General features: G+C 52.2%; 1 protein-coding gene across 1 annotated transcript in view; it reads left to right on the top strand.

Moving 5' to 3' along the window:
• Positions 1 to 2405: 2405 nt before the first annotated feature.
• The window catches only part of PODXL2 (podocalyxin like 2), a 30349-nt gene continuing 9558 nt past the window's right edge, over positions 2406 to 23196 (top strand). Inside the window, exons 1-4 of the mRNA XM_065075671.1 lie at positions 2406 to 2663; positions 13216 to 13509; positions 20446 to 21341; positions 22347 to 22421. Of these exons, the coding sequence (XP_064931743.1) occupies positions 2615 to 2663; positions 13216 to 13509; positions 20446 to 21341; positions 22347 to 22421 (1314 nt within the window). The 5' untranslated portion in view covers positions 2406 to 2614. The remainder of the gene's footprint in view (positions 2664 to 13215; positions 13510 to 20445; positions 21342 to 22346; positions 22422 to 23196) is intronic.

Consider the following 23196-nt stretch of genomic DNA (forward strand, 5'->3'; position numbering starts at 1 on the left):
TACTTTTAACGAGCAGTTATTTAGGGTATAAGATGAGGATTTTAAATTCAAATGTTCACCTTCGTGCCTACGTCCTGTTGTCTTGGGGACATGTCATGTGGGAGACGTGGGCAGCCGGTGTGAACACTGCAAGCGCAAAACCCTTGGCGAGGCCATGGCAGCGTGGCTGTCTCCTCACTCGGAGCTTGCCACCTTGGGTTTTAGCATCTCCTGGAGAAAATAGTTTTGAAACAAAAGAAAAAGGCTTCTAATTGCTGCTGCTGAGGAAAGCTTGAAAACACAAGCTGGGTGCCTAATGGAAAGGGGCCAATATGGTTTTGGGTCCTTAAGCTTGGAGTCATAGAACGTTTGCAGCCTTGTGCTGCTCAGGGCTTGACCAGGTCTCCCAGATGCTTGGCCAGGGCTGGACCGGGAGCTGCACGGCTCCTGGGAGGGGACAGCTGGGGGGTGAGGAGGGACCCTGCTGCTCAGGGGGCTGGCGGGTGTCCCCTCTCAGCTGCTGTGGTATTGCAGGACTTGTTGAGCATTATTGCTTGGACACCTGTCTGACAAAGACCTTGCTTGCATCATTTACTGGAATGCTGTGCCCCAAGGCCACTGAAGACGTGTTTAATTAGAAATTGGATGTAATTAGAGCAGTTGGACTTCTTGTTGCTGTAATAATGATTTTTGGCGTGATGTTCAGCATGTTTCTTTGCTGTGCTACTCGCCAAAGCAGAGAACTACTCTAAGAGCTGCAAATCCAAGAACTGCTGCACTGTAATTTTATTTTCCTTTTATAGATGCAGCAGTTTGCACAGAAGGGCACGAAGAAGGGGGCGTCAGTTGAATTAGTGTCACTGTGACAGTCTCAGATGCGGTGGTGACACACCACAGTGGTTTCCCCAGTGGGTGTCAGAGCAGCTGTCCCTGCTAGGGCAGAGGCTCTAACAGAGACGTGGCCGCAGATGACAGACGCAGCCGTCCAAGCCCTGGACTGCAGCAGGAGAAATGTCCCTCTGTCCTGCAGAAGGTGTCCTCTCTTGGAGGGGCTGTGCCACCATGTGGAGGAGTTGTAGGATCCTGCTGCAAAGATCAAGGGGAGATGGACAGAATCTCCTCTGGGACAAAACAGCTTGAAGAGCCCCCAACACCAGCTGAAGCAGAAGAGCAGGCAGTGCCCACCCCTAATGTTAAGGGAAGTGCAGACTCTGAGAAGGTGAAGGGTGGAAGCTTCTGACACCAAAAGGAAGGCTCCTGCTCCACCTAAGGATGAGCAGCTACGAAATAGGTTCACTGGCCTCAAGGCTGAAGAGGAGCCAGATGTTCTCCACCTTGATATCTGCTGGAGGGACAGCACAGCAGGACATAAGCAATCCAGGAGATTCCTGAAGTGTATTGATGACAGATTCCTCCTCCAAATGATAAAGGAGACAAGAAGAGATGTTTTGCTGGACCTCATACTTGCCAACAATGGGGTGCTCACTGGGGATGTGAAGGTCAAAGGCAGCCTTGGCTGCAGTGACCATGAGATGGTGGAGCTCAGGATCCTGAGCAGAAGAAGGAGGGTCAAAGCAAGCTCACAACTCTGGCCTTCATGAATGTGGACTTTGGCCTCTTCAAAGATCTTTTGCTCTTTGAAGGGCCCCCATGAATGCTGAGGAAGCTGGCAAGTGTTATTGCAAGGCCACTCTCAATCACAGAATCCCAGAATGTCAGGGGTTGGAAGGGACCTGGAAAGCTCATCCAGTGCAATCCCCCCATGGAGCAGGAACAACCAGATGAGGTTACACAGGAAGGTGTCCAGGCGGGTTGGAATGTCTGCAGAGAAGGAGACTCTACAACCCCCCTGGGCAGCCTGGTCCAGGCTCTGGCACCCTCACTGAGAAGTTTCTTCTCATATTTAAGTGGAACCTCTTGTGTTCCTGTTTGAACCCATTACTCCTTGTCTTATCACTGGTTGTCACCCAGAAGAGCCTGGCTCCATCCTCCTGACACTCACCTGTTACATATTTATAAACATTAATGAGGTTGCCCCTCAATCTCCTCCAAACTAAAGAGACCCAGCTCCCTGAGCCTTTCAAGTTCTTCCATGTTATGAAGTGAGGTAGGTAGGTAGGTGAGGAGGTCACAGCGGCTCTGTGGGTCACGGGCAGCTGAGCAAAGGTCAGAAGACGGATGTTCAAGGTCTCTGGTCTGGGGGCTGATCCTGTTAGGGCCCCGTGGTTTTGGGTGACCGTTCTTGCTGGGGTCTCAGCTCCCGTCGCCGCCCCCATCAGCCGCCTTCCCCCGCGGGGGCTGCTGCAGCCGTGCTGCCGGCGCTCGTTGTGCGCCCGGGGCCGGCGGCGAGCGGGGCCCTGCAGCCGGGAATTCGGTGCAAATCAGCGGCCGGGCCCCGCCTCTGCCCCGGCCGCTCCGTCTGCGCACCCGGCGGGCAGTCCGGACCCCCCTCCCCGCTGCTTCCCCCGCCCCCGGAGCGGCGGCGGCGGCGGCGGGAGGAGGCGGTGCCGGGCGGCGGGATGCAGTGCGAGGCCGGGCGGCGGGCGGGCGCGGCGGCGAGGGGCAGAGCCCGGCGGGCGGCGGGGCGGCCCCGCTCCCCGTGAAGAGGCGGCGCGGCAGGGCAGCGGCCGCCGCCATGCAGCCGTTGCACCGGGCCCCGGCGTTGCTGCTGCTTCTGGCCGCCGGTGAGTGGAGGCTGGTGGGGCGGGGGTCGCCGCCATCCCTGCGGGCTGGGGCGGGCTCAGCCGCCGGGACCCCCCGCGGCGGGGCTGGGCTGGGCGGTGCGGGGCAGCGGGCGGGGGTCGGTTCTTTCTGCGGGGCGCTCGGACCACCGGGACCGCAGGCGGGGGGCGGGTCTGCCCCCTCCCCTCCACCCTCAGCCCCGTGGATCCGCGCTGGGTCCAGTTCCCCGGGACAGCGAGACCTTCGCGGGAGGCCAGTCTCCATCACCCCCGCTCTCGCAAGCACCGTTGACCCCCGGGTACCGGGACTCCGATCCCAGAGCTCTCCCCGGGTACCTGGACTCCGATCCCAGAGCTCTCCCCGGGTACCGGGACCCCCATCCCAGGGCTCTCCCTGGGTACTGGTCATCAGAGCGCTCCGGAGCACCCGATCCCTGCCTTGGGGGGTGACAGGTGACCCCCGGGCTCCCATCGCTGGGGGTTGGATGCACGTGGCTTTTAGGCTGCGGGGGTGGGGGTTCACCCTGGGTCTCTGAGATGGGGTACACGGTGCTGGGCCCTGTGGGGACCCCATAGCACCCACAGTGCTGGTGGTGCGGAGGCAGGATGAATGTCACCCCGGACGGGGTGCGCTGATGCCGTGGCACTTCAGCACAGTGGACCACGCTGCACTGCCCCAAAAACACCTTATCTTGTATCGGTGGCTTCTCCTGGCGTCGTGGTAATTTTGTGAACTACTGCAAAATTGGCACAAAGGAAGGGGGAACGACAAATTGTTCTGTGTTCCTCCGAGAGCTTCCTCTTGAAATTTGGAGGAGAGGTAGGGTGCCAGGGAAAGGCAATTAAGTGCAGGAATAATGACACTCAGAATAGTTATGAAGGCTCTGCTTCTATTTTTGAGCAGTCTGGGGAAATTTCCCAACAAAGGGATCCCCCCAAAGAACCATGAGGCTGCGATTTCCCCCTCCCTCCCTAACCCCGTCGCTTTTATACAGAAATCTGGTTGGTGTGGAACAGGAGTTTTGAACGGGGACATTTAAAGAGTGGGGGAGTCTTTGTCTTGAGTCATCCTGGCAGGGAGGGAAGGGCTGATTGCCCAACCAGTCGCTGTCTTCCAGCACGACTGAGCTGTGATACAGTGACATCCAGCCCCCTGGCACATCTCTCTTATTACTCCAGTCTCCCGAAAATATTCATGGGGGAACGTGTCATTTGTGGAGCAGCTCTTTCCATGAGCTGTATGTATGGTGACTCGCCTCTGTTGTCTGGAGCTCCCTAAAGAGACGGGATAAAGCCTTTTAGGTTTGGGAACAATAGTGAGCTTAAAGAGCAAAATGGATCAGAAAACCTGTTGGGGTTTTGTGCCAATACTCCATGGCACAGAAACAAGAAGTCTTTCCAGAGCCAGTTTTGTGGTTTCCTCCAGGCAGGTTGTCCCCATTAGGGAGAACCTCGGGCATGGCTGGCAAAGGTCCTTTAGCAAACGTGTCAGCAGGAGAGCTGTGTCCCCAAATTCGGCCAGGCTCCACGTCCTCTGCAGACAAATGCAAGGGGCAGGGGGGGACCTGCCGTATTCCCACTCTGCAGATCTGCTGGTACCGTTGACCCCATCACTTGAAAGTCATATTTGCTCTGTGGGGGAAGGAGATGGACCTCGTGGTGGTTTTAAAATCTGGTGGCCGAAAGGATCGGAGCTGATACTGATGTGCTGAGGGGAGGGTGCATTTCCTACTCTGCTGAGGCTGCTGGAAACTTTCTAGTGTTGCTGTCCAGCTGGTGATGATGTGGAGGATTTGGATGCTTGGCTTTCCCTGCGATTGTCGCTGCTGTCCCAGCGGGAGAGGCGGAGGGGTGGGAGGCGAGCGGCAGCTCCAGGGGACAGCTCAGTTCCTAATCTAGTGAAACTGGTAATCCCGGTGGGTTGTGGCAGCCCTGGGGGGCTGGACTCAGTTGGCCAGGCATCTCTGGACACCCGGACTCCTACCGAGGCAGGAGGTTGAAAGTGGCAATGCAGACTATTGGGAATTTATAAATCAAGCCCCATTTTGGTTAGTAGCTTTGCTCAGCTATTTAGGATCTGTTCCAGGCTGGAAGAATTCAGTGCACTCTGGCCTTGCTCCTCTGGTCCCAACAGGACGGGAATGGTTAAAACCTGAGAGCTGGAGGGACAGAGCGATTCCCGAGGCGGTGGAAAAGCATCCTTCCTGCAGGAGCCTCCGGAGACCTGCGGCTGGGCTGAAATGGGACATGGCCCTCATCAGGGACCCACAGACCCGCAGGTCTGCTGGCAGAGCCTGGAAACATCTCTCCAGGTTCTAGGGTATCTGAGCCCCTTTGCTTTTGCAAGTAGGAAAATGATGTTAAAAGCAGGGGGAGAAGGGAGGGAATGAGTCTCATCTCCCTTGTTATCTCCCCAGGTGCTTTCTGCATGTGGGCTATTTAAGTTTATTTTTTTTCCCTTCTGCCTGCTTAGAAGATTCCTTGTTAGCATTGTGTGAACGAGCCCAAGCTGAGGGAGTATGAATCAGGATGGATGAATATTCCCTATAGTCAGTTTTTCCTTAGCCTCTTCAGTGCCATAAGGAAATGCTCATTTAATTATAGGCATCAGGGGTAGAAATAACTACATTAAGCCCTCCAGGGGAAGCTGCCGGCGACGAGCTGCAGATCAGAGCGCACAGAAGTTCTTTTTCCTCTTGCTCGGCGTGGGAAGAAGCTCCGGCATTTTGTGGGTACCTGGGCGAGCGGCGGTGGCCGCGGCAGCCGTGCTGCAGGGCCCTGGGGAGAGGAGCTGCCAGGAAGGTGCATCACGGCTCGCAGCTGGCGGCCGGGGGAACTTGCTTCCAGTTCTTGCTGGCTATTGAACACGTAATCCCAAAAGAATGGAGAGAGGCTATTTGTCAGCCGCACGAGCTGAGCCTGCACAGAGGCACAGCAAACACGTGTGTTGGTTTGTTCAAAGGGCCAGGGATGCTGGCAAGGAAGATATGGCCTCCTGGAGCTCGGATCGCCCCCCTGCTGTCCCCGTGCCTGGTTAAACCCCGTTGTGGTTACCAGGGTTTGGATGTACACTCTTGTTTTGGGGATTTTTTTTTGTGATTGGGAAGCCAGCATTGCAGCCATCCCTCTGCATGACAACCGCATCCACTCTTGGCTCTTCCTTTCCTGCCTGATACCTTGTGAAGGTCGCCAGGACCCGTACATGTGCCCTGGGACTACCAAATCTTTACAGGAGCTTTTTGGCCGAGGGTGCACAAGGTTGTTTGGAGATGGGGATAAGACTGCTGAGACGTGCCAGCGTGTTGGCAGGGTGGTCGTCACCGCTGTGTCGCAGGGGCTGGAGCAGAGTCTAACTGTTTTGTGCTCCACGTGGTGCCCAGTGAGTTTTAAAGATCTTTTGGGATGTAAAAGGTTTCTTTTATATTTGACGGGCAACCACAGCTCGAGGGAAGTCCCTCCTATGTCTGCAGTAGCGCTCGCTCTGCCTGGGCAGGGAGGCTTTGAAGATGAAGCAGCCACAAGCCTTTATTTGGTGTGCTGGAAATCAGAGCAAGTGCTGTAGGGTCTGTGGTCCAGGTCAGAACAAAGTGAAAAGAAGCAGCAGAGGCCTGGCTAGAGGATTTTTCAGCAGACAGATGAAATGCTTTGGGCTTGCAAGAGGGCAAAGGAATCTGTGGGCTGTGGTTTTTCTCTTAGATCAGTGGCTTTCATCCTGTGGTCTATTAACCCCTGGGGGGCTGTGGGCTGCTTTGAGGAGGCCTGTGAAAGGCAACCAAGGGAAGAAAACTCACTTCTGTTGTATGCAACTGCCTACCCAATGCTGTTTCCCCAGGGACTGCATCTCCTTTCTGAGCTGGGAACTGCTGCTGTTGATAGTGAGAAGCATGGGGGAGAGCGGACGTGGCAGCGCAGAGGAAGGAGGTGTGAAGGCTCTGAGACGATCTGGGGAGGGTGTGAAGGCAAAAACGGTCTGGGAGACTGAAACCGAGCAAGACTGCGACTCCAGACATGAGTGGTTGAGTGAAGGGGGAAGGACAGACAGGCTTGTCTGACTTGCTGTGACCTGCTTGCGCAGAGTGCTCAGGCCCCTGGTGCACGTGTGCTGACCAAAGGGCACGTCTGCAGTTATCTGCAATTATCTGCAGAAGCGGGTGCATCTTGTAGCAGCGCTTTGCTGTTTCCCGTGGTGATACCAGGGTCTGCGCGCTGTAGATATTCTCTGCTGAAATGCCAGCGGTGCAAATGTTGGTGGTCCTTTGCAAGGGAATGTCCATGCAGTGCATACAGATGTGCACACCCTGTAGCCTGGTGTTTGAGCTCTCGTTATGCTACCTATAAAGATATATGAAGGCTTAAAGATGCTGGGAGCTACTGTGTGCTCTAGGATCTTCCTCTGAAGAGCTGTCCCGTTGCAAGGACTTCTTCAGTTGTGCCTTGTTCGTCTCGTTGGTGTGGATTGATAAGTGTATATGCTCCCTGTGGACCTGAGTGCTTTTCCCATTGCTTTGTAAAGTGTACTGGGGCCATGGGAAGGGGGATGGTTTCAGAGGGACACTGGGTGAGGGACCTGGTTGCTGGCGGCACTGGAAGAGGATGATGGCAGTCTGATCTTGTTTTCTGAAGCCCTAATTGGAAATGATCTCGGGGATTAGAGTCGTGGCTGGATTTGGAAGTGCTCTAGTGCAGCGTGGGAGAGCAGCAATAAGGCCGCGTGGGAGCTGGACTGGGAGAGGTCTCGTAGGTGGTGCGTCCCAGATGGGTATGGTCGTAACACTGAAAGCACCGAAAGGACGTGTTCTAATAGGTGGTTATCTCATGTGTTTTCCTGCGTGAGCTGTTGAGTTTTGGGAGGGCAGAGACTGCAGGTGAGCGTGGGGGGATCAGTTTGGGCATCCCTCAGCTCAGCTACGTGTTCTTCTTTTCCCCCACTGCCTACGGTTGGGACCCTTTGTTGTTATTGAAATTACTCCATGTTTTGTTATGTTCTGCAAGGGGTTTGTGCCGTTGGCTGCTCTGCCCTGGGGCCTCTCTCCTCTCTGCCCTTGGGCCTTGCTCCCCGGCTTTTCCAGGAGCCGTGGTCTGGGGGAGGGAATATCCCCGGCAGATGCTTCGCTCATCTGGTCATTGTGTTTCTGTCCTAACTGATTATCAGTAAATGACCCATTCCTGACCCAGCTCTCCAAGGAAATAACGTTCTTGGGTAACTCCTGAGCTTGGGATGGGCTTGGAAGGAAGGTCAACGGTAGCAGGGCCAGATGGACATTGTTGCGGCTGCTGCGTTGGAAATACGGAGATGCTCTGCCCCCCTCTCTGGTACCCGTTGTGTAACTGATGGTGTTGTACAGGCTTGGTGGTGACAAGGGTAAGTCAGTGTGTGCTCCAGGCAAACACTGTGTCCTTCAGCAGGCTGGTCCTGCCTCGGTGGCAGCGTGGGGAAGGGCACAACAGCCCTTCTGGGGGTCAACCTGGTGTGCTGACATCTTAAGGGATGCTTGTGTGTATCCTCGGAGAGAAAATTGAAGTTTGCTTGTTGTGAATTACAAAGCAAGAAAATTTGAAAGGTTGTTTGACACAGTCGCAGCCAGATTCCATTTCATCTCCCCAAATCCCTCCTCTCATTTCAGCTGGATGCAGAAATTACTTATTTCCTCTTTCACTTCTAGCCCTATTCAGTAGGCCCATTGGGAGCTTTTAAACAGCTGCCCCGTCCCATGGAGAGGTGGCTTGCCTTGTGGCAAAGGAATAAAGTGGTTCTTGGTCGGCTAACATAGAAAATACTTTGGGATTCTTTTTGAATTGCTTAGAAACGTGAAACTGCTCTTATTCACAGCAGTTTGGGAGAGACATGGCAGATGTTCTTTGCTCAGATATATGTATTTTTTTTCTGCTGTTGAGCAAAACTCCCCCATCTGCCTTGTCTGAGGTTGTTGCATCGAATCCTCTGAGTTGAACTGAGCAAGCTTTGCTGCTTCGAGTTGGAGCTGGTTTCTGAGGGGCCAGGAGCTAGCAAACACATTTCTTCTGTGTATCCTTCAGGCTGGTTCTTTTCCAGTGGCCTCAGAAAGGTAACACTGCACTGTTATTCCCTGTTGTTGAAATCACCCCATTCTGCTCCTTGGAGAGGTGAAGCATCTTTCGCAAGGTCAGCGTTACCTCCACGTGTCAGCTTTGTGGGTGCTCGCAGCTGGCACCGGGGCTCCCATGCTGGTTTTGTTCCCTCTCCATCTACCTCTCCCGCTTTCTCTCCTTTCTTGCCCCTCCTCTGTCTGATCTGGGGAGGGTTTCCCTCCCGTGCTCCCAGCCTGGCGGTTTCCCCAAAGGCTGCCTGCCCTCTTTAGCATGCAGAGCCTCATCTCCTCCAGGTTACGCAGAGGTGCCGCAAAAATAGAAATGAGAGACAAACGCCCCATTGAAGCAGCTGGCGAGCCCTGGCTCCGTTCCCTGCTCCCTCCCATCTACAGTCGCAGGGCTTTATTCATCTGGGTTTCTTTTTTTCCCTATGGCTTGATCTGCCTTTTTAAATACAAAATTGGGAACTGATGGCTGATAGAAGTTGTCTAATCCCCGTTCCCCATCATGGGAGGAAAAGGGCTCGCCACTGACGTCTTGGGTGTTAGATTTCCTTTCTGGGCTGTGCTCCTTTGCTTCCCAGCTCGTGCTTTGATTCTTTCTCTGCCTTGGAGTCGACAGCTGCGTTGAGCTCCTTTATGTGATGCTTGGAAGAGAAGGGGGAAGGTGGCAAATCTTGGGTCTGCTGCTCGGTACCCCCCAAGCCTTTTGAGTTTTCGCTGCTGACACAGAAGGTACGAAGCGGTGTCAGGATGCGGATTTCTCTGCTGGTGCGATGGTGCTGTTAGCCCTGCGGCGTTCAGGCTGGTGCTGGTACGGAGGGTTCCTCCAGGCCAACCTCTGCCTCCCATGCCTGTGGATCAGGCCCCAAGGTGTTGTCCTACTCCAGATCCACCCCAGGAGAAACCTGGCTTAGTCAGGCTGTGTCTGTTAATGACTCATTCTTAGGGATGAGGTGGTGTAGTTTTATCTTGGGCTGAGGAGAGCAGAGCTTCCCGGTAAACAAGATAATGCAGCTTAGGGGTTTTAACTGGGTAAACACTTGGGAGTTAAATGAGGGTGAACAAACTGCTGGGATCTGAGCTTCCCACATGGATGGGATGAGCTCCGTGGGTGCCCAGGTTCACCTGCCACGTGCTGTCCATTGCAGAGGTGGTGGGACAGGCTCTGGAGACAGCCCAACCTGGGTGGCTGATGGAAACAGAGACTTGAGCTGGTACGGAGGTTCATTTTGAGGTTCCTAGCTGGCTGGAACACCCGGGATGTGTATTGTAGGAAAGCCAAGGTGCCACATCAGTCCTGTCTCTGCTAGTGGGAGTTGGGAGAAACTGAGCCATTGGGGTGGACAGGGAGGATCTGGACAGTGGATTGCAGTCCCAACTACACCAAGTTTTCCATGTGGCCTTGGACCTGCTCTGGTCTCTCTGCTCCCCTTTCATGGATAACTTGGAGAATAATGTTCCCTTTCTCCCCCTTGCTGCTCTCTGTCAAGTTCACTTAAGCTGTTGGCTCCTCAAGACAAGTCCTCTCTCCACTGGGCTGCACGGGGCTCAGCACTGCTCTCTGTCAGTCTCGTGTCAGCCTGGGGAAGCCCAGCCTGGGCACCACCACGTGGGAGCTCGGTGGGCATCCCTGACTGGGTCTCTCCAGATCCGTGCTTGTGTGCAAGAGATGTGTGAACCCTCATTTCCAGCCATGGACTTCTCTGTGGTGCTCGGCTTGCAGGGAGCCGCCCGTCCCCAGGGATAGAATCACAGAATCATTTTGGTTGGAAGAGACCCTCAAGATCATCAAGTCCAACCATAACCTAACCCTAGCACTAAACCATCTCCATGAGAACCTCATCTATGTGCCTTTTAAACCCCTCCAGGGATGATGACTCCACCACTTCCCTGGGCAGCCTGTTGCACTGTTTCACAACCCTCTCCGTGAAGATTTTTTTCCTAATATCCAATCTGAACCTTCCCTGATGCAACTTGAGGCCCAGAGGCACTTCGGTTGGCCCCGTGATGCTGCGGTACCTTCCCCCGCCTCGATATTCTGCCTCTGCTGCTGTTCCCTGTTTGTTGCTGCGCTGGCCTCAGCTGGTCTTGCCTTGGATCAATAGAGCAAAATAAACGAGATGGAGAAGTGCTGAAGCCTGGCCCAAGCGTATATGGGAAAGAGTGGCCAATATTGGATTTTGCTGAGTTCAAAGAACAGCAGAGGAAGATGGAGAAGGCTCAGAGCAGGCAGAAGGCTGGAGAAATGCGTTTGTGCCTTCCAGCGTTCCCGGGAGAGGTTTGGTAACAGCCTCGCAAGTCAGTGGCAACCTCCAAACTTTTGTGCTATCAAGGCAACGTTTTCAGTGAAGGCACCAGGGCCAACATATCTGCCCTTGCTCCATAGCTCATCTCGGTGCTTGCACCGATTTGAATTCGTCCTTCTGGGATGTGGAGTTGTAGAACGCGGTGGTGGGAAGGAACCCCGGGAGGCTGCCTGCTCTGTGCCCTTGCCGGGGGGCAGTTCAGCTCCGCTTAAACCATTTCACACCACATGTATCCAGGTCCGTGCAGCGTCCCGGTGACGTCTCAGCAGCGCTTTGCAAAATCTCTCTGTTTCTGGTACTCCAGGGCCATGCAAGCATTTTCCCATCTGCGTTCTGGTGCTGTCTCAGAGCTGTTTCTAATACAGGCGTTTCTCCTTTTAAGACATTTCTAATGGGTGGTTTCCTGTCTTGTGCCAGAAATATTTGGTGGTGGTTCTCAAGGTGGTGACTTATCACTTTGTGTTATTTCTTTTCTTAATATTTCTATTATTTCCATTCTCCAGATCACCTGGCTGTACCTACGGTCTTTCTTTGCGGTGAGGATGTCTCCTGGCTTTGTGTCCTTGGCTAATTTCATTATCACGTCCTTAATTTTTGTCCCAAGGTCACTTAGGAAAATGTTAAAGAACAGCAGATCCAAGGACAGGCCTTGAGGAATTTCACTAATAGCCTCTCTCCAGCACAAGCCTCTCTCATTTTTCATATGGCCAATGCCTTATGGTTGCCTTACAGTTTTCCTGCTAGTCGGTCTTTTCTTGCCTCTCTGGTAACTCAGCATGAGGCACTATGTCAGATATTCTGCTGAAGTCCAGATGGATTAGATTTGCTGCATTTCTCTTGTCTAGAAAATCAGTTATCAAAGAAAAACACCAAATTAGTCTTCATTTCAGCTTATTCAATTAGTTCAGTTCAGTGACTGGTTCATTAAGAATTGAGAAACTGAGTATGAGCTGAGAAAGCGGGATGACTTGTCCTTTTTTCTTCTAGTCTGTGAATAAAAATCAGCTGTGAGAGGATGAGATCTTGTTTTATGTGCTGAAGAACAGAGGGCTAGGAAGCAATTGGTTCAGTTCACCCAAATTAGTTACTTTGCTGGCTTAACAAAACTGTTTTAAATGTAAAACATGTTTTGGTAATCTCATTTTTTCCTTATGTCTCCGTATTTATGATGGTATTTATCAGCTGAATAAAGCCAAGTTCCAGGTGCTGTTTTCTTGCATTTTGATGATGTGCATGTGAATGTACCTTGACACAAATCACAATTAAAGTCTCATCTAGGAATCAAGAAGTGTCAGTCAAACCTTATGAGAGATTAAATGAAAATAACAAGGATATAATTGTTGAAAGAGAGGTGCAAAATGCAGCCTGCCTCCCTGCTTAGTCTTAGGTGGATGTTTGCTGTTGGTGCATTTAAATTCTTACCTGTGATGGTCAGCTTTTCCTTAGGAAAACAAAAAATGTGTAGGCAAAATTAAGTTCAAATTATAGAATCACTTTGGTTAGAAGAGACACTCAAGATCATCGAGTCCAACCATTACCCCACCCCTGGCACTGCCCCATGTCCTGAGAACCTCATGTCTGTCTGTCCAACCCTCCAGGGATGGTGACTCCATCACTGCCCTGGGCAGCCTGTTCCAATGCCCCACAGCCCTTTTGGTGAATAAATTGTTCCTAATATCCAATTTAAACCTCCCCTTGTGCAACTTGAGGCTATTTCCTCTTGTCCTCTTTCCAGCCTGCTGATTTAAAATATGGTTAATATTGATGATGTAAATAGTTTCGGTTCACATCGGACCCCCTGCATATAATATAGCTGCAGATCAGAAGCACTAGGGTGAGATATTCCCTGGGTGACAGTCAGATAGGAAACTCTCATTGACTTCACAGGGACAGAATTTTGTGGCTTAAGCCATCCTATCTAGGATGGGTGATTAACGAGGCACCCATTAATGAACCATCACTTAATAGAGGTGCCCCAGGCTGGATGGCTCCTCCTGGATATGGATGCTCCTTTATGGGGTTGTGGATGTTTCCCAGAATACCCTGATTTTCCTCCCAGCCGAGAGCACAACCCATCGGAGGGGCAGGTGTTCCAGCAGGTTGGTTTGGCTGCAAGGAGATGATGAGCCCGGTGGGTGTCAGTCCTATCTCTCACATGGGTTTATTGTCATTTTACAGGGACCTTGTGCCTCTGCCTCGCCTCCTCGGAGGAGCCAACCGCCGATGGCCTCACGTCAACTTCCCTGCTGGACTTTGCCATGATGTCCCAGCTGGAGGCCACGAATTCCCGTGAGCAAACCAGCGTGGAGGCCGCGGAGCCCGATCTTGCTCCTGGCTCTCTGCACGCTGCCCCGGGATCGGGCTTTGCCAGCGAGGAGAACGAGGAGTCCAAGATCTTACAGCCTCCACAGTACTTCTGGGAAGATGGGGGAGAGATCAACGAGTCCAGCCTGGACTTGGGACCAGCAACAGGTAGGCTGTTTTTAACCCATTCTTCTTCCCCGCTCTGCAGGGACTCCGGGGAGGCCGAAGGATGCAGGGATCTGTTTTCCTGCTTTGACACAACTCTCGCTAAGAGGGCCTGAGATTAAACGTCAGCTCTATTTTCTCACCTCAGTGCCTGATGTGTCCCCAGTGAACCTTGAGCAAGCACAGGCTTTAGAAACCAAGTTACAGCTGAGCATTTATTCCTGAGCTGCTATGAGCTGGGAAAAGTATTGTCTCTGTCTAGCTTCCCATTGCCTCATGCCCTTCTTTCTCTCTCTCCTTGTCCCTTTTATGCTCTCTTCTCTTCCCTTCTTTTTGTTGTTGTCACTTAAGCACAGCCTAAGGTTCTCAAGACTCTGTCTCAGACATCAAGGCCATCTTTGGGTCTGAGTCAAATCCCTGGGCCAAATCCTGGATTCCGCGCCTATGACTTGAGTGGGGATTTGGCCCAAGAGAAGGCAGTGGGTTTTCTCTCTTGGGCACCTGCCCTGTCCTGCCTGTTCCCCGGGGAGCCATGGCCAAAATGAGATTTGTTAGCATCTGAGCTTGCTTTCCTCTGTGGAGTGTTTTTTGAGATGAGTGACTCCCGTCAGTGGTCTCTCCTGAGCCCCTTGTTGGCTTTGAGATGCTGTCAGGGAGAGGGATGGCAGGAAGGAGGACGAGCGTTTGCAGTGTTTGCAGTAGCTTAGGAGATTATTTCACATGTTCCTGCTCTTAAGTGTCATGTGGGGTGTGTATTAAGTGTTACCCGGGGGCCAGGCTTCAGCCTTATCCCTCCTCCTTATCCAGTACCGCTGCCTTCCTCTCAGCAGGTCTGACTCAGGTCTGCAGTTAGAAAGCACAAAGCTTATTTTATCTTCATTCCTGTTTCTGTGACCTTCCCAAAGAGCTGAGGCTGTGGCAGCGCTATGGCTCAGCCTGCGTGGGGGGCAAGGGCCATCCCAGCTTGGAATCATAGAACAGAATCACAGAACAGTTTGGGTTGAAGGGACCTTCCCATCTCCCCAGTGCCCCCCCTGCCATGAGCAGGGACATCTTCAGCAGCTCAGGTTGCTCAGAGCCCCGTCCAGCCTGGCCTGGGATGTCTCCAGGGATGGTTCATCCACCACCTCTCTGGCCAACCTGGGCCAGGCTCTCACCACCCTCAGGGCAACAATTTCTTCCTCATGTCCAGCCTGAGTCTCCCTCCTTTAGTTTAAAACCATCATGCCTTGTCCTATCGCAACAGGCCCTGCTACAAAGTCTGTCCCCATCTTTTTTATTGGCCCCTTTTAAGCACTGAAAGGTGCAATAAGGTCTCCCCGGACCCCAGCTCTCTCAGCCTGTCAGCTTAGGTCTCCAGAGCCCTTTGCTCACCAACATTGCTGCTAAACCCCTGTGGCCATGCTCTCACTGCCCTGGGGCGCTGGCGGGCCCGGCCATGGGGCAGCTGTGCGGATGCTGCCCCCGCAGCGATGCTCAGGGCGGATGGTTCATGTTCCCTGGGCTGTGCTCTGGCTCAGGCGCTGGCAGGCTGCTCAGCGGCGCTTTTATTTGTGTGCCAGCAGGCACCTGCATGTGCTCACAGATCGGGACGTGACTTGGAGAACAGCGTGTGCTTGTGCATTGAGAGCGAGATGCTCTGGGTACCGAACCCAGCCTCGCCTCCTGCACGTGCCCGGCCCCATTTGTATGCAGAACACGCTCTTCTCTCCTTCCGTTCTTGCCTGCAGTGCTTTCCTCCGTGAACAGATGTGCTCTTTCAGCTGTCCTTTCCGCATACCCTGCCCTGTCCACTGCCCAGCTAATCACTTCTGTGCTTCCAAGCACTGTTTTTTTCCCCCCTGCCCCTGGCCATTGCTGCGTCCAGAGCTCGTGTCTCAGTGGCATTTCAGAACCTTGGTTAATAGAACAGGTTGAATTATTCAAGAGCTGGGAGCGCATTTCTACTTAAAATTTAATTAGAAACCTGCTGTGTGTCATTTTACAATAAAGGATATTGTAATAGCATCCCTAGATTGTGCAGCCTTCTCCTGTCGTGCAAAGCCTGTGCACGAGATGCACACAACCGATGGGTCTGACGGCTGCCCGTGTGAGGGATGCCATATGATACCTCGTGGAACTGTGTGATGACATCTGTTGGGTTATTTTCAATGTATAAATCCATTAAACAGTTTCAAACAGCTGCTGTTTAAGAAAAAAGTTTATGGTATAAGTTTTCCTTATGTGGGATTTCTCTCTGAAAAACAATGAAGTGTAGCTTGGCATAGTTGATAACTCTGTCCCAGGCACAGATTTGAGACTCTGTGTCAAGGCACGAAATAGGATTGTTGTGCTACTGGAGAGAGAAAATTAACTGTTAGGAAAGGAGATGTGTGCTGGTTTCTTTCAGTGTTCGGTGTAAAGTTATTGGGCCTGGAATTGGTGGTCTCATCGCAGATAGGCCAGATCTTGTGAGATTTCAAGGCTGTATTAATCATTTTTGGGTTTTTTTATGTCCTGAAAACCGTGCGGGGAGACTCCTCTGCCTTTGTGTGACTTTGAGACTGCAAGAGAAGAAAAGTAATAACAATCTGCAGCTGCTGCTCTTTTTTAAGTGCACTCAAACATCCTTTAAACATATTTCTGGAAAACATGTGGCATCTAAGGCCACCTGTTAGTCCATTAGAAAGTGAGAACAAACTCCCACTGGCAGAGCACAGCTCAGCCCAGGGCTCTGTTTTTCCGGAATAATGTGCTTTTCCTGATTTATGCTATGGAACAGTAAATCTATATTGACATCAGCGATCACCAGCCTGTGGAAGGGCCCTGAGATTTGTGTCTTTCTGTCTGAGCATACACAGAAGCGCACGCCTGCGTCCTTGCTAACCCGTGCGCAGCTGCTACCCCACGGAGCCGCATCTGGAAGAGATGGATGAGGTCTGGTGGGAACGTGGGTGCCGTATCCTTATGGAAAGAAGCAGCCTGTGGCTCGTGCTTCAGCTGAGAGGCAGTTCAGTGGAGCTGTGAACCTGTTACTTCTGCATCCCCCTGCCTTCAGGCTTCCAGGGAACCCAGAAGCTCTTCAGGTTGTAGTTTGGGTTTGGCCGCTTTGTTTCAGCTGTGGCATCAAATTAGCCTGAGCCACAGATCAACCCTGAAGATAGAGTGGACCTGCAGGGACTCACATCTGGCCCTTCTTGTCCTCTTCTCCATTCTTCTCACCTTCCCCATCTTGTTTTCCCTGGAGGCTTCTAATCCCCAATGTTTCCTACTGTCACACTCATTGCCTGGGCAACAGATGCCACATCTCTTCTAGCTTTAGGAGGAGAAAATGAGAGTCATTAGGGCTGCGTGTTCCTTTGAGTCCCTGTTTTTAGTGGAAGAGTTATATGGTGGTGTATCCATCCTGGAGCGGTCCCTGGTTTGCACGCCTCAATGTTCTCCTTTGACCCAATCAGATACAGCGCCACTCATGTTCCTCTTCCAGTGTATGCTCTAGGTTGAGGCAGCCTCATCATTAATTGCTGGCAAGTGCAGGCTCCCAAAAACTGGGGCAAGACTCATGAATGTCTGGTGAATGAAAAAATTTAATCTCTCTCCTCTGCCTCCCAACACCTGAGACTCCAAGGACCGGAGTCCCTCACATCTTCAGTGGGATGATGGGGCTGGCATGAAGCTCGCTTTGTCACAGCCAGGATCTGCTCATTTAACTCCAAGGTTGTGCCTTTGAAGACCAAGGCATGACTGTCCAGGGAGCTATCAAATCCAGTCTTATAGGTTGGTGAGTCACCAGGATGGCATGTGGTGCTTTGAGGGGGGGGGAATTGTAAGCTTTTAATTATTCATAGTAATTAGCAGAAGAGATTGCCAGGAGAGCTAAGATGAAGGGTAGCAGGACAGGTCAGTTAGAAGGACTGTATTCAAAGGAAAATAAGTTTTCTGACCAGCTAACGGGATAAAATATCTTCCACCCCCAACTCTTCTCTGATAGCGTGATTCACTTCCCTTCTGTGATGAATTACTTGCTTCTGGCCGGAAAGATCCCGGCATCACTCAGCCTTACCGAAATCTGCTTCCTCTTCATCCAGACTGACAGCAAATCTGAAGTTCTTAATACCATCTTCAACCCAAGCATTAATGAAATGAAGCACCTGGTAAAGACTGTCTACATAAGCAGCTTAGCGCTGAGCAGCCCCTGCCTGAGCTCAGCTCCTGGGTTGCTTCTTGTTTATGCCCTGGTTTAGTGTCCACGGACACGTTGGGTGATCTATCTTGGGACAAGCCATCTCAACAAAAGCTGACCTGTGACAAAGAGGGTTTCTCCACACGTAGTGTTATTCTGGCGCAGCTATCCTCAAGCGACTCATTATTTGGGTGAGGGTGGCTTATTTTAGCCTTGTTGCAGCTCAGACACTGAGCAGGAAAAGAGACGTGGGGCTATTTGGGAACAGCTGTAGCACCTGGTGTCCTGTCTGCACCTGAAGCAAATTCCAAGTATAATGAGACCTAACGATTTTGCTGCCCTGGCTCGCTCTTTTAGCCATGACCTCTTTTGTCTGTCTTGGAGTTGCAGATAGTAACTTCTCCTCGCGCTTCTGGAAGATGAGGATATTAGCCCCAACTGGCTCAGTTCCAGCACCAGTAATTGCATTTTGCCTCTCCGAAATCCCCTGCAGTTTCAATCAGATGGAGTGTGCCTTTTTGCAGGAAGCCTCACTGCTCTATGCTGCAAAACAGCAAGCAGATACCGCCTCAGACCTGGCTGCGTTTTAAGAAGCAAGTAGAATGCACCTTGGACTCCCCAAAGTTGGCAGGTGCTTTAGCATGAACGTCGTTATCAGTCTGTCTGGTTGTGGTGGGAGCCCAGGAATGTTCTTGTCTTTATTACAGTGCCTTCTAGTTATCAGTAATTCAATCACTGGTTAACATGATCTTCCAGTTTAATCCAATAAAGACCTTATGGTTGGGTTATATGTACTAAAAACAATGAGGGTCACCCTTTTTCTGAGCTGTCACAGTTGCTTTAAATAGCTCATAGTGGCAAATACAGGGTAGGGAACCTTGTAGGGCAGTAACTGAGACGGGTTCTTCTGAATGAAGGAGAAGCAGAGATGTAATGAATTAAATGTCTGGCAGGGGAATTGTGCTTTGGCACGGTGCCGAGCCCTGGCCCTTTTCATGTCAGCGAAGTTTTGGTATTGATTTCAGAGGAAGCAGGACATCACCTATATGGCAGCTCTTGCAGAGGTTTGGAGCTCACATTCACCTCTCCCAGGGCAAACAATCTCCCCAGGTGAGGGAAACGAGTCTGTGCAACCCAGACCTCGGTCTGCTGGGAGATGCAAAGGGCAGGACTCAGGGTGACAGGTGGGCTGCCAGGATGGGTCTCTATTAAAACCCAGGGGCAATGCAGACATCGCTTCTCCCTGCGGTGGCCGGTAGATCTCAGTGGCCTGTTTGCAGCCAGAACGGGGTGACAAGTCACCACATCACAACCCCGAAGGTGAGCAGCTGGATCATGCTTCTCTTTGTGCAGCAACTGGATGGAGCTGCTGACAGCAGGAAGGGGATGAGCTGTGGCTTGGGGAAGCCACTTGCCAGCTGAACAGAAGCATCTTTGCACCTCCTTGGGGTGGAGGGAGCAGTGTTGTTTGCTCCGGAGGGATGGGGAGGAGCGTGCAGGAGCAGCATGGGCAACCCTGGGTGCCAGGGAATATCCATGGCCATGGATGTCTGTGCTGACATGGGAGCTCATGCCCGCTCCAGCAGCAGCAAGCGATGGATTGGAGTCGGGGATGCCTGGAGATTCCTTGTGCGGATCTGCTCTGGAAGGCGTCCAGGCAGCTGCTGCCCACTGTGCTCAGGCATCTGCTTTGGCAGGCAGGAGAGATGTGGGCTTGGGGGTTTTAGACAGTCGCTTCCTTAATAACAATAACCATAGATGGGGCAGGGTGCTCGTTTCTGTCTGTGGAGGGATCCTATTCCTTCCCTTTCTCACTCAGAATATGTGCTGTGCTCGTCTAGGGAGAAAGGGAGTTAACTGAGATTCAGGCTCCTGAAACAGAGTTCCTCCATATAGGCAGTTTCCCAAGAAAGATGAAGGTTGATTTGTGGCTGGTGGATTTATGGCTGCCGTTCTGAGCTTAATGTGTCTGATCTGACACATACTCTCCTTTTCCTGGCATCCCAGCTTTTCCTGGGCTTCCAGAAGAAGCCACTGCCTGGTCCGCCCTGACAACTGGGAGGTGCATCTTTCTCCTTTGGCGTCTACATTTTTGTAGCAACATCATGTGCATTCATGGTCAGAGACACAGAACCACCAGGGGCTGAAGTTGGAGGAAGGGGAGTCAGATTTGCCTCCTGTTTCCCTGCAGCAAAACTGTTCTTTAATGACAGAGAAAACTCGTAGTGCAGATGTTTGTAGTGTTGAACAAACTGAAGATGCCCAGGTCAGTTTGGTGGTATTACTTGGGTGTGCCAGGGAGCAGGATTTGCTTTGCTGTGCTGTTGTGTCTCTTCCCTCGTATTTCTTGTTTAACGTGTGGCTGACTGCGGCTAGCAGCATCTTTCTGAGTCCCATGTGAAATTAATCCCTGGGTCCCAGCTTAATTCCTAACACTCAGAACCTCACCTCGGAGATGCCGGGTACCAAAGCTGTTCTTTGCAGGTCTCCTGGCTGGCACATCTGCGAAAAAACCTTCAGGACAGAAGGGAGTCGGGGGCATGAACATGTGAATTATCCCTAGGGAAGGTGGGTTCCTTGGGTTGGGAAAGGGAGCTGGGGAAGTGCAGAAGGCTGCACTGCACTTGTCAGATTGTTGGGGTTTTTTTGGTGGCAGGCTACCTGTTCTTAGAGGGTCTCTGCCGTTTGATCCCGTCTGTGCCTGGACACAGCGCTCTGCCTTTCAGAGCTCACGGTGACTCGGGATGTGACATGAAGTCTCTTGGATCTCTTTTTAGATTACAGCTTTCCATCTGCATCTCAGAAGGCCCTGCTGAAAGGGAATGGGACACAGGTGAAAGACAACTGGGAAACAGCCACTGTCCAGCCGCCAGCAGAATTTGTTGAGCCTGACTTGCACAGACCTTTCTCCAGCACGCTGGAGGAAGAGGAGGGGCTGCTCCCCATAGACCACTCCAGGGGAGGAGTGGAAAATCTCCAGACCTCCGGGCCTGAGGTTACATCTGCTGAACCCGTGGGCCAAGAGGACTCCTCCTCCCTTCTGTTTTCCACAGCCTCTGCCAGGCCAGGTGTTGCGACTGAGGCAGCCGTAGGAGGGCAAGAAGAGGACTCTGTTCCTCCAGGCTCAGACCTTGGGAGCAGCATGGGGCCGGGTCTTCTGCCTATGTCCTCTATTTTTTCTCCTACTGTTGCTGCAAGGTCTCCCAGTGTTTCAGAAGAGCCCTTTGAGGTGACAGCTGCGGACACGTGGGCTGTTGAGGGAGCAGATTTGGAGCTGACTGTGACTACCACAAGAGCAGAACCTGTAGAGACCACAGTGGAGGCTGGTGGGGAAGAGCATTCGGCCAGAGAGGAGGTCTTGGAGACTACGGTGTGGTGGGAGATGCTGGAGCCCACAGCACTAACTGGAATGGAGCAGACAGTGGAAACGCCTGTGGGGACACCCTTTCCTGGAGGCAGCTCCCCAGACACCCAGACTCTTTCTGGCAGTGAGCAGCACACGGCGACTTCTGCGTCTCCATGGGACAGGGTTGACGAGCCTGCGCTGGATCCCATCTGGAATGACACCGAGGCAGCCACGGAGACGGTGGCAGCAGAGCGGAGCTTGTCACCTCAGGCTGGGGACGCCCGCGTGGCCGTGCTGCCGACAGAGCTGCCCTGGGACTCAGCACAGGTACCACTGGGAGCAGAGTGGGAGGTTGCAGTGGAGATATTTGGGTCCTTCTCTCTTAAGGGGGTGTTTAACCCCTTAGCTTTAGCCGTCCCCCTGTGTCTGAATAGCTTTTTCTGTTCATCCAGCCAAAACCAAATTTTGGGGACAGTATTTCACAGCTCTTCTTAAGGATATCTGTCGTCCTTGCTGAAAGCCCTGCCCCCTCACATCTTCCTCAGCGAGCTGCTGCTCAAAATCCTGCTTCTAATAAACACCTGCCCTCTGGGGCACACACAGCAGCAAAAGCTCCTTGTTTCCTCTGCCTGCATTATTGGAAGTGTCAGGACAAAAATGACCCCGAGGATTTCTGGAGAGGGAGCGAGAAGGAGATGCTATTTTTGCTGCTGCTGCCTGCAGGGGCCAGATGCAGAGCAGGTGGAGCGGGGCACAGCGATCCGGGAGGATGCTGGTCCAGGAGGGCCCATGAGAATGGAGGTGTGAGGTGAGCTGCAGTTCCTGAATCCAGCAAACCAGCAGTAGCTGGCTGCTGAGAAAGTACCAGGGAAAGCTTTTAATTGTGCTTTCTGGCCCACGGTACTCAGGAGCCCGAGCAAGTGACTTAGTCCCTCTGTGTGTCCAATCCTGCCTGCAAAGTGCTGCCCGGTTTGCTTAAGGACCACAGAGGCTCTTGGTTTCAAGTTTTGTGTTAAGTGCTGCTCACACTCAGGGTGAGGCTGAAGGCTGGAGAGCTTTCCACTGAGTACCTGAGTCCTCCTGGAGTCTAGATAGAGCTGGAAGGTAAGCTGGGCTTTGGCAGGCTGGCACAGCACCTTGTCCCTGCCCCATGTGCGAACACTGAAATAGTGAATCCTCCTTAATGTTTAGAGGACAGTTATGTCCTTGGAGAGGCACTTCTCTGGAGTGTGGCACTGCCCCTTGCTCCTGTCCCTTGTATACATGATGCTTTCAGCAGGAGAGCTGCATCTGCTACCCAAACCCAGCTGTCTTTATGTCTTGTCTCTCCAGGTGATCTGCAAAGACTGGAGCAACCTTGCGGGGAAAAACTACATCATCCTGAATATGTCGGATAACGTTGACTGTGTAAGTCAGCCCAAAGAGATTTGATGGCATGTGGAGAATAGTGCCGAGAGATGTGGAGGCAGACACAGGTCCTGCTGTCTGCTTTCACTACAGAACATGGTAAAAGCACTAAATCTCAAAGTCCCTGTAGAGGCTGTGGAGAGAAGGGGAGGAGGACAGAAATATTCCTGTTCTCCAAATGGGGAAAGTGTGGGAGGGGAGAGATGATTTTGCTCAAAGTCTAGCACATGTCAGTCCCATTTTGGACTAACTGCTGGCTGCTGGTCTGTGCCACTCAGTACCTGGATTGTCATGAGACATGGGAGTTTTTAGCGTTGCACCCCTTACTGGTAGGAAACGTGGCAGGATTGCAGAGCGATTCTCCTTCTCTCTCTTTCTTTTCCTTCCTTCCAGGATATAGTCACGTTTCTCTGGTGGCTCAGAGGAATAAGGACTCCCCATTTGCAGTGTGAATGGTTCAGTGTCAAGCAGCTGTCACTAAATCTTCCTTAAGTGCCTCTTCTCCCCATCCTGTTATCTTGTGTGTTATCTGGGTCTGTTAACCAGCCACGCTCTGTTAATCCAGTGCCTGTCCATCCATCCCTATAAAGCTGCAGTTAATTCACGAGCCCAGAGCCCCGTGTGGATCCCTGGTAAAAGGGCTTGTTCACCTCTGCTGGGCACTTTAAAACCAATTGTGAAAGGCCTGGGGTCAAGGTGCCTTTCATAATACTAAGAAATGATTACGAGCTTGACAGCCCGAGACTGAAATGTTTCACTGGGGGCCCCTGCTCTG

This window comes from Columba livia, chromosome 10 (assembly GCF_036013475.1).
Source record: "Columba livia isolate bColLiv1 breed racing homer chromosome 10, bColLiv1.pat.W.v2, whole genome shotgun sequence".
In the NCBI taxonomy this organism is placed as follows: domain Eukaryota; kingdom Metazoa; phylum Chordata; class Aves; order Columbiformes; family Columbidae; genus Columba; species Columba livia.